The following is a 10000-nucleotide window of genomic DNA, read 5'->3' on the forward strand; positions in this document are numbered from 1 at the left end:
ACACACATACACAAACCATGTCTCAATTGTCTCAATGCTTAAACATCCATATTTAACCTGTCTCCTTCCCTTCATCTACACTGATTGAAGTGGATTTAACTGGTGACATCAATAAGGGATCATAGCTTTCACCTGGATTCACCTGGTCAGTCTATGTCATGGAGTTCTTAATGTTTTGTACACTCAGTGTGTAGCGTTAAGCAAAAAAAAAAACACATTTTCATACACATCAAAAACCTATGAATACAACATCTAGGAACAGTCATTCTTTACACACACAATAAGGTGCCCATAAGCAATACTTTGTGACGCAAAAACAGGCATGTGAACAGTTGTTGCGTAAAGCGTTTTGGAAATGACCTCCGGACGCTGAATACTTTGACGTGACGTGACAAGAGCATGGGTTCTAGGGATGAGGACATGCCAAGCTGTAAAGACCTGAACCCTCTCCATGGTAACACATTATTGGTGTCACCGTTGCCCCCTATTGGTTGGTTGACCTGCAGGGTGCCACAGCTGACAACACTGATACCAAGGACACACATCTGATGACGAACCGCCAATATGTCGCCAGGGGAAGGCTGCCATTCACAAGCCTGGCAGTCAAGGCTTGGGTCATCGCTCAGACTGAGAGAAGCACGGGGTTTCAAAGCGGTACACATCTTGAATGACAACGGGGCCAACATCAACGGGCAAGTCACTGTACATAACAAAAATATTCAAAGGGCCGACCCTATAAAGAAACCCCCATCCTGCAAGCCAAAACCAAGATGAAGTGACAAGGTCTCAGACACACTGCACTTTGTACTGTCCCTTTAACCAGACCCTCCATGTCTACCACACCTGTACTCTACTGTCTCTCACCCTGTCTCCCTCCCTTCTCTCTCTCACCCTGTCTCCCTTCCTTCCTCAGACAGTCTGCACTTTCACGTTCATATTTAAGTGTTTTTTAGCAGGGCCCTGAACCTAACTGCCACTGAGGTTAAGTTGTATCTCTCAGAGTCAAGAGGGAAGGGATGTTTAAGTACTGAACAGAGAGAGCGAGAGGGAGGTAGAGAGGGGACAGAGAGAGAGAGACAGAGAGAGGGAGACAGAGGGAGGTAGAGAGGGGACAGAGAGAGAGAGACACAAAGAGAGAGAGAGACAGAGACAGAGAGAGGGAGACAGAGACAGAGAGAGAGGGTAAAAAAAAGGAAGTTTTCTCCTTTACCATTCCAGGGTGGCTGAAAGTACATAGCACTCAGCCCGGCCCTGTTCTGAGACCGAGACAGAGAGAGAGAAAACTGTCAGAGGTTGGCAAAAATAATATTTATCTAAAAGATTAAAATGTTACTCAACACTCTCGCCCCTCGACACACACACACACACACACACACACACACACACATCTTAGCATGACAGTAGTGCGTGTGTGTGATGTGTGCGTGTGTGTGATGTGTGTGTGTGTGAGTGTGTGCGCGTGTGTGTTTGAGTGTTTGAAACACAACAATATGGACGCCATGCATGCCCATCTTAGCATGACAGAACACCGGCTTCAAGTCACAGCCAAGCGGTTTAGTTTCCTACAATAAGCAAATGCAAAATCTAGAGAGATCTGAAATGATAAACCACTGTTATCTGTCGAGAAAACACCACAGACCGCTGCAAAACAGCATAGAAAACTGCAGCCTAGACTGTGAATGAATACAGTAATCCCTCGTTTATCGCGGGGGTTACGTTCCGAAAATGACCCGCGATAAGTGAAATCCGCGAAATAGAAAACTTTTTTTTTTTTTACAATTAGCAACTATTACATGTATACAAATACAGTGACTCACGTGTAGGCCGTTTCACTGCTCTTCAGACTGGGCCGCTGCATCCTGACTGCGCTCTGCAGTGTTCTCTTCTTCTGAAGCCCGCGGTGCAGGTGTGTTTGTTCGGGAGAAGAACATAGTGATAGGCAGCTGTTGTCGCTCTTTTTTCTTCTTTGCAAAAAGATCCTTGTACACCGACATGCCACCATGTTTTTTGAGTTTTTAGCGAATCAGAATGCAGAGCACAATGCACCAAAAAAAAAAAAAAAATGCATTATGAAAATCCGCGAAATAGCGAATCCGCGATAAGTGAACCGCGAAGTGGCGAGGGATCACTGTACACTATCTCTATGCATATGTGATAACATCTGTGGTTTATAAAGGCCGTGTTATAACGACAACCAATTAGATATAAACATATGGGTGAATTGCAAAGTTGAAATAGTATTTAGAGTAGAGCATTAAAACATGGCTGGTGCAAACAACATGCCCCATTGACTAGTACAGTGTGGGGCTTAGGGGTTGCTTATAGCATCCACACAGGGTAATCTAATCCTATCTAATTAGTGTTTTCTTTACATTATGCGAGAAGCAAAGCTAGTCAGATGTATACCTAATTAGTTTATCTTGGCAATATGGAGGCACAATGCACTCGGGAGGCCTCCCTCGCTCTGTCGAGTGTAGAGAGGGGAAGTGGGGAGAGCTGGAATACTTCATGTGAAAGCTGGGGAGCACATATGCATATTCAAACGGACATTTTGGGGAGAGATATTCTTTTAGTGCTCGGGACAGAGTGCAGTTAAAACACAGCCACTAATGCACAATGGCACGGAAGGATGAATGGACGGAGGGACGGACAGACGGACGCACACACACACAATCACTCATTTGAGTTGACTTTGCACGATGTTTTCACCTGATGGTGCAGGTGTTGCACCACCTTCCACTTCCTGGAACTGCTTCTCCAATGAGCTCCCGACTCATAGCACTGCAGTCAATGAGTCCAATAGAACTACCTACATTAAGTCCTGTTTGGGTTGGTTCCCAGAACGGGTTATATCAGGTCTTACTGGAAGTTACATAAACATCATCAGTGTCATATTTAGAGCCAATTCAGCAAGAATAATAATAATGGAAATATTTAATAAAACAACACTAAATCATGAATATTGTAATGATTACCGTTATTAATAGTAATGATCATAATAATCTTTAGGAAAATCATATTTGTAATACTGCTTAATCACTATATATTTGTATGCAATCTGGTACAACAATTATTTCGTTTTGAAATGACACACGATAGGAATTATATTTTATGATTTGATCAATTGGAAAATACATTTCTTAAATCACTTATAATAAAACAAATATTGCATCAATAAGATACATGCATTTTCAAGTATAGGGCATCTTTTATTTGAATCAAAATATAAATGGTAATGTTTATTGTATATTTTATAAAGAAGGAAACATGTTTTCTTATCAAAATATTGACAACATTTAATGATTTACAAGGTACTGATCACATTTATAATACAACAATTATACATTTCATTGTAATGTTTTGTTTTGTTTAATTCGAAATAATTCCCCTAATATTTTAATGATATCAATTTATACATAAATCACCTCTGTTTAAATATGCTATAATAATAATAATAATAATCATATGATAATAATCACCATGTAAATACAATACCAATGTTTACATTGGTATTATAATTTAGGGTTAACTTCTATGTACTTGCTGTCTAGTAATTCAGCACTTTAGTATGTGATGAAATAGCTACTGGCTCTGATTGCATTCCCTTATTTGGTCAGCTTTCTAGACCCCCCCCCCCCCCCCTCCTCCTCCCAATCCAACCATCCACCCCAATCTCTCCCATGTCTCTTTGACCGCTCACTAAAAGGCTGGGTTAGACTGAGCCATAAATCTTCAGTTCTCTCTCCCTCAACTCTCTCAACCCTTTGCCATGACATCAGCTGTTCATTAATATTAATGTGTGCTAATACACTGTAAGGTCAGCCTTCTCCCTGGTCGCGCCAGGCGCCGCCACTCCTGAGCCCCATTATGTGCTGAGGTATGGAGGTATTGTAGAGCGCTACGTCTCCAGTGGTATCGCTATGGCTGGGGCTGCGCTGGACATTGGCTGGGGCTGCGCTGGACATTGGCTGGGGCTGCGCTGGACATTGGCTGGGGCTGCGCTGGACATTGGCTGGGGCTGCGCTGGACATTGGCTGGGGCTGCGCTGGACATTGGCTGGGGCTGCGCTGGACATTGGCTGCGGCTGGGCTGGACATTGGCTGGGGCTGCGCTGGACATTGGCTGGGGCTGCGCTGGACATTGGCTGGGGCTGCGCTGGACATTGGCTGGGGCTGCACTGGACATTGGCTGCGGCTGGGCTGGACATTGGCTGGGGCTGGGGCTGCGCTGGACATTGGCTGGGGCTGGGCTGGACATTGGCTGGGGCTGGGCTGGACAGTGGATGGGGCTGGGGCTGCGCTGGACAGTGGATGGGGCTGTGGATTGGATCGGGGATGTGGCTGGGACTGGTGCTGGAGCAGGGGATGGGGCTGGTGCTGGAGCAGGGGATGGGGCTGGTGCTGGAGCAGGGGATGGGGCTGGTGCTGGAGCAGGGGATGGGGCTGGTGCTGGGAGTTGAGGGCTGGGGGTTGATGGTGATGCATTTGTGGAGAAATTTGCTCAACTGATAGCGGAGAGATTTACTTGTGTCTTGTGTCAGAGGTTGGAGCTTCAAATGAGACAACTGGTGTGAACAGTAAGAGCCTCCGGGAGTTTCAACTCTGCAGGGCGACTTACAATTGATTAGACTGCTGATGCAAAAAACACAGAGGAGGAGAGATAGATAGATAAATAGATAGATACTGTAGATACATAGATACTGTAGATAGACACTCCACACTTCCCTTTCCCACCTGACACGAAAGGAACACCTACAGTATGTGAAAATGCTGTTCATTGACAACAACTCAGCGTTCAACACCATAGTGCCCACAAAGCTCATCACTAAGCTAAGGACCCTGGGGCTAAACACCTCCCTCTGCAACTGGATCCTGGACTTCCTGACGGGCCACCCCCAGCTGGTAACGGTAGGCAACTACACATCCTACACGCTGATCCTTAACACGGGGGCCCCTCAGGGGTGGCTGCTTAGTCCCCTCCTGTACTCCCTGTTCACCCACGACTGCGTGGCCAAGCACGATCCCAACACCATCATTAAGTTTGCTGACGACACAACAGTGTTAGGCCTGCTCACCGACAACAATGAGACAGAGGTCAGAGACAACAACCTCTCCCTAAATGTGAGCAAGACAAAGGAGCTGGTCGTGGACTATAGGTAAAGGAGGGCCAAAAAGGCCCCCATTAACATCGACGGGACTGTAGTGGAGCGGGTCGAGAGTTTCAAGTTCCTTGGTGTCCACATCATCAATGATCTATCATGGTCCAAACACACCAAGAAAGTCTTGAAGAGAGCACGACAAAACCTTTTTCCCTCTCAGGAGACTGAAAAGATTTGTCCCCCGATCCTCAAAAAGTTCTACAGCTGCACCATCGAGAGCATCCTGCCTGGTATGACAACTACTCGGCATCTGACCGGAAGGCGGTACAGAGGGTAGTGTGTAAGCTTCCTGACATCCACAACCTATATAATAGGCGGTGTCAGAGGAAGGCCCCAAAAATTGTGAAAGACTCCAGTCACCCAAGTCATAGACTGTTTTCTCTACTATCGCACGGCAAGCGTTACCGGAGTGCCAAGACTAGGTCCAAAAGGCTCCTTAACAGTTTCTACCCCCAACTCATAAGACTGCTGAACAATTAATCAAATGTCCACCGGACTATTTACATTGACCCCCCTTTGTTTTTACACTGCTGCTACTCACTGTTTATAAATCTATGCATAGTCACTTTACCCCTACCTACATGTACAAATGACCTCGAATAACCTGTACCCTAGCACATTGACTCGGTACCGGTACCCCTTGTATTTAGCCTCGTAATTGTTATTTTATTGTGTTACTTTTTATTTTATTTTTACTCTAGTTATTTAGTAGATATTTTCTTAACTCTTGAACTGCATTGTTGGTTAAGGGCTTGTAAGTAAGCATTTCCCGGTAAGGTCTACACCTGTTGTATTTGACACGTGACAAATCAAATTTGATTTAATTTGATTTGAGATAGATACTGTAGATAGATAGATAGATAGATAGATAGATAGATAGATAGATAGATAGATAGAAAGAAGAGGTTTAAGGGCTGCTGGCTGGAGAAGAGAAGAAAAAAAGGAAGGTTGACCCTGAGAGAGAGAGAGAGAAAGAGAGAATGAAGAAAGAGAGAGAGCGAGAAGAGAGAGAGATAGAGAGAGCGAGAGAGAGATAGAGAGAGATAGAGAGATAGATAGAGAGAGATAGAGAGAGCGAAAGCTTCTTCTCTATAGATAGAGAGAGAGAGAGAGAGATAGAGAGAGCGAGAGAGATAGAGAGAGATAGAGAGAGATAGAGAGAGAGAGATAGAGAGAGAGATAGAGAGAGCAAAAGCTTCTCCAGAGGAGTTACTGGAATCCAGGAGAGCTGGTCTTCATTCAGCTGACTTGCCCTCCGCCACCCAACGCCATAATAGCTCTCTGTTAACCCACTGACTTCAATACTCTGACTGCGAGCAATGCTGACCTCGGAGACCCCCTACTTAACCTTCACAGGTCAGAGTGGCGACATCGAGACGTCGGCCCTCGCCGAGGTTAAAGTGGACGGAGATCATCGTATTTCCTTTTAACTGACTATAACACAACCACTGGTGACAAAGTCAAGACTGAGGTTTGACTTCATTCTATAGATAAATACTAGCCTGTGGAGTGTTTTGCCCTGATGTAAAGCACTTATCATCTTATGTGATTAATGCTCGGTCGCTGATCCATCTATCTCACAGAAAGAGGTTATCATGCTATCTCTTGTTAAAAGGTGAAAAGAGTGAGGGGGGAAAAACAACTATTCCTTCAGCAACGTCTCTCGATCTCCGTTCCATTTGCAGAACAAACATAAAGTACGTCCATCCAGTAGTAACTTTGAATCAATATTTCCTTTCACACACAACAACTTTTGAGATTTGTAGAGGATGAATAGAATAACTTTTGTCCCAAGGACATCTCAGTCATGGTTCACGTTTTCCTTTGATGACAGGAAATGAAATTGATTTCAGAGAGATGGGTTGATTAACTTTCCTAGGCAGACCATTGTGCGTATGAATGAGTCGATGGATCTGTCTGAAAAGGGTGCTGTAGCCTTCGTCCTTAATCCCGCGATCCCTCTCCAAGCTCATTGGAGGAGTTCCAGGAAGTGGGAGGTGAGGAATTGAGCTTTACAAGGACAGGACAAACACATTATTTTCAGCTTGTCCACTTTTCAGACAGAGGCACAAACACCTAACACTTCAGACGTCTCCCAAAATCACCCTACGTGCCTGTGTTGTGATCTTACTGCCTTGTCCAAGTGATTCAACATACTCCTGAATAGAGTCCAAAAGAGAGACGTGACCAGTTCTGGGGGAAATGAAAAAGACGGCTCACAAAATGACAAGGGGCAGCCGCTCAGCATTAACAGACAGCCTTAAGATATCGTAAAGACATAACCCAATGTCACACTGCTCCTTTTAAAAGTGCAGGCCCTGAGGTCAAACAGGAACAGAGACTGTCTGTATACGTTACATGGTCTCCATTCAGAGATGCCTGCCCACAACTTCGGGACAACTTGCCTCGGCTCGCATACAAGCCCTGCCTTCAGAAAGCGGTTTGACAAAGGTCAAGCTTTTCGCAAAGGCTTTGAACTCCACAGCAGACATACCTGAGTACAGTTGTGTTTTCATTTCTGTCAAAACAGTGAATGGAATTGTGTAGACATCTATATGGTGATTAGTACTACTATTAATCTCATTATAAAAATACCTTGAATTACTTGATACAGGAGCTTAGGCGCATTCATCCATCCAAAACTCACTGTACTAACTAACCTAGGATTATTGACACGGTAGTAGGTGAAGCTCGATCGTGACTTCTTTGACAATCATCTGTTGTTTGTGATGTGTTTGCGTCCCAAATGGCACCCTATTCCCCATGTAGTGCACTACCTTTGACCAAAAGCCCTTTGGGACACAAATGTAGTGTTTGATGTGGCAGGGTGCTGGGCGTTCCTCCAAAGATTTCCCGCCTGGTGCTGATGAGAGCGGACAGAGCTCAAACCAAAGCCTAGCTACACCTGACACGGTGGCTATCACAGCAGAGGGCTCACAGAGAAACCACACACAACCACACACATACAAATACACATACAAATACAAATACACACACACACATACAAATACACACACACACACACACACATACAAATACACACACACACACACACACACACACACACACACACACACACACACACACACACACACACACACACACACACACACACACACACACACACACACAGAAAGAGAGAGGTGTGTCCTTCTGGCAAGGTCTCACTAAAGCTGCCAGATTGTGGTGTCTTAGTTCTGAAGTGAAGTGTTCTGTTCAGTATCTGTGTTGACGGTTAAGAGCATCAATGTTCAAACCTAATAAAGATTTAACGAATGATGGTATTGATACATTGCCTGTCATCCTGAAATAAAGTCTTATACATTACATGTTATTTTCTGTCCGGTGTAGCTGGCTGGTATGACAGGAAACAAGTTCAAATTCAACTCTATGACAATGTTCTTGAACTATATATGCAAAGTGTCACTAGTTTGATTGGGTTAATTGGAATGAATGAAAGTAAATATAAAGTCCTATGACACAACAGCATCTGAGTTGAGGTAAAATAACCGTGTCTTCAGATGCTTCAGAATAGAGGCGGAACTAAAATAACTTTCTCCAGTGTACTGACGAATTTAATGAAATCAAATTAAACCTGAATTGAATGAAATTATACCGAATGACTATAAATGTCGATTAAGTCGTGATCAACACATATATATATATATATATATATATATTTTTTTTTTTAAATAAATATCGACTTTAAAAAAAATAAGTAGCTACAAAACGAAAGGTGTTTATTTACTGTCTTGACAAGCCTACAAATCAAATCAAATGTTATTTGTCACATGTGCCAAATACAACAGGTGTAGACGGTGAAATGCTCACTTACAAGCCCTTAACCAACAATGCAGTTAAGAAAATAGAGTTAAGAAAAGAGACTAATTCAAGTTCTAAAAAAGTAACACAATAAAATAACAATAACAAGGCTATATAAAGGCGGTACTGGTACCGAGTCAATGTGCGAGGGTACATGTTAGTCAAGGTAATTGAGGTAATATGTACATGCAGGTAGAGTTTAAGTGACTATGCATGGATAATACACAGCGGGAAGCAGCAGTGTAATAGAAACAATAATACAAAAATAAACAGTGAACAAACACACCAACAAAACTCCTCTAATTTGTACAACTTTTACTCAGCTCTCACTCATCATGTCTGGTGTGAGGGGACGAGGTGGTGGGTGGAGGTGATGGAGGTTAAGGGGGAGGTGATGATATGGTGTATGGGCGATAAGGCTCGGGGGGCTCAGCAGGGGTGGTGTGTGTGTGTGTGTGTGTGTGTGTTTGTGTGTGTGTGTGTGTGTGGATGGACACGTGTGGGGGCAGAATAGAACTTAGTTCACCTGTTAGACCACACGTTTCTATCTGGACACTTAGTCGCTACTCAGAGACTATCTCAGCCCTAACATAACTTCAGCTGCTATTCTAGAAGAGAGACACACATGAGACAGTCAGGCCTACATTAAGACAGTCAGACAGTCAGGCCTACATTAAAGCCTACTCCATCGAGTACAGAACAATCTGTGTGCTTCGGAAAACCAGGTGGACTGAGAAGTTGACATCAGAAAGTTGACCTCGGACATGGACACATGACGTTTACATGACAATCAAAAGCACACGCAATGTCTGCTCGCTCACAGAGGGACAGCAAGGCTTACTGCGAGGTGTTGATGTGTTGAACTGTCTGTTCAAGGAGTTGGCACACAGTGCGGACACTCATCGGTACCACACAATACATGCAACATGAGGTCTTTTCACAGTCCCCAGGTCCAGAACAGAAGCTGGGAAACACACAGTATTAAATAGTGTATTATGTATTCATTATTTATTGTATTAT

The 10000-nt window shown here is 43.9% G+C and overlaps 2 protein-coding genes across 2 annotated transcripts in view; both read right to left on the bottom strand.

Moving 5' to 3' along the window:
* The window catches only part of LOC129841361 (teneurin-3-like), a 527857-nt gene that overhangs the window by 245035 nt on the left and 272822 nt on the right, over positions 1-10000 (bottom strand). The window lies entirely within an intron of this gene.
* On the bottom strand, positions 3899-6430 carry LOC129841071 (uncharacterized). The gene is made up of 2 exons (XM_055909180.1): positions 6407-6430; positions 3899-4504 (listed from the first exon to the last, which is right to left on the bottom strand). Exons 1-2 carry the CDS (start codon positions 6428-6430, stop codon positions 3899-3901), a joined length of 630 nt encoding a protein of 209 aa, XP_055765155.1.

This window comes from Salvelinus fontinalis, chromosome 42, assembly GCF_029448725.1.
Source record: "Salvelinus fontinalis isolate EN_2023a chromosome 42, ASM2944872v1, whole genome shotgun sequence".
NCBI classification, from domain to species: Eukaryota; Metazoa; Chordata; class Actinopteri; order Salmoniformes; family Salmonidae; genus Salvelinus; species Salvelinus fontinalis.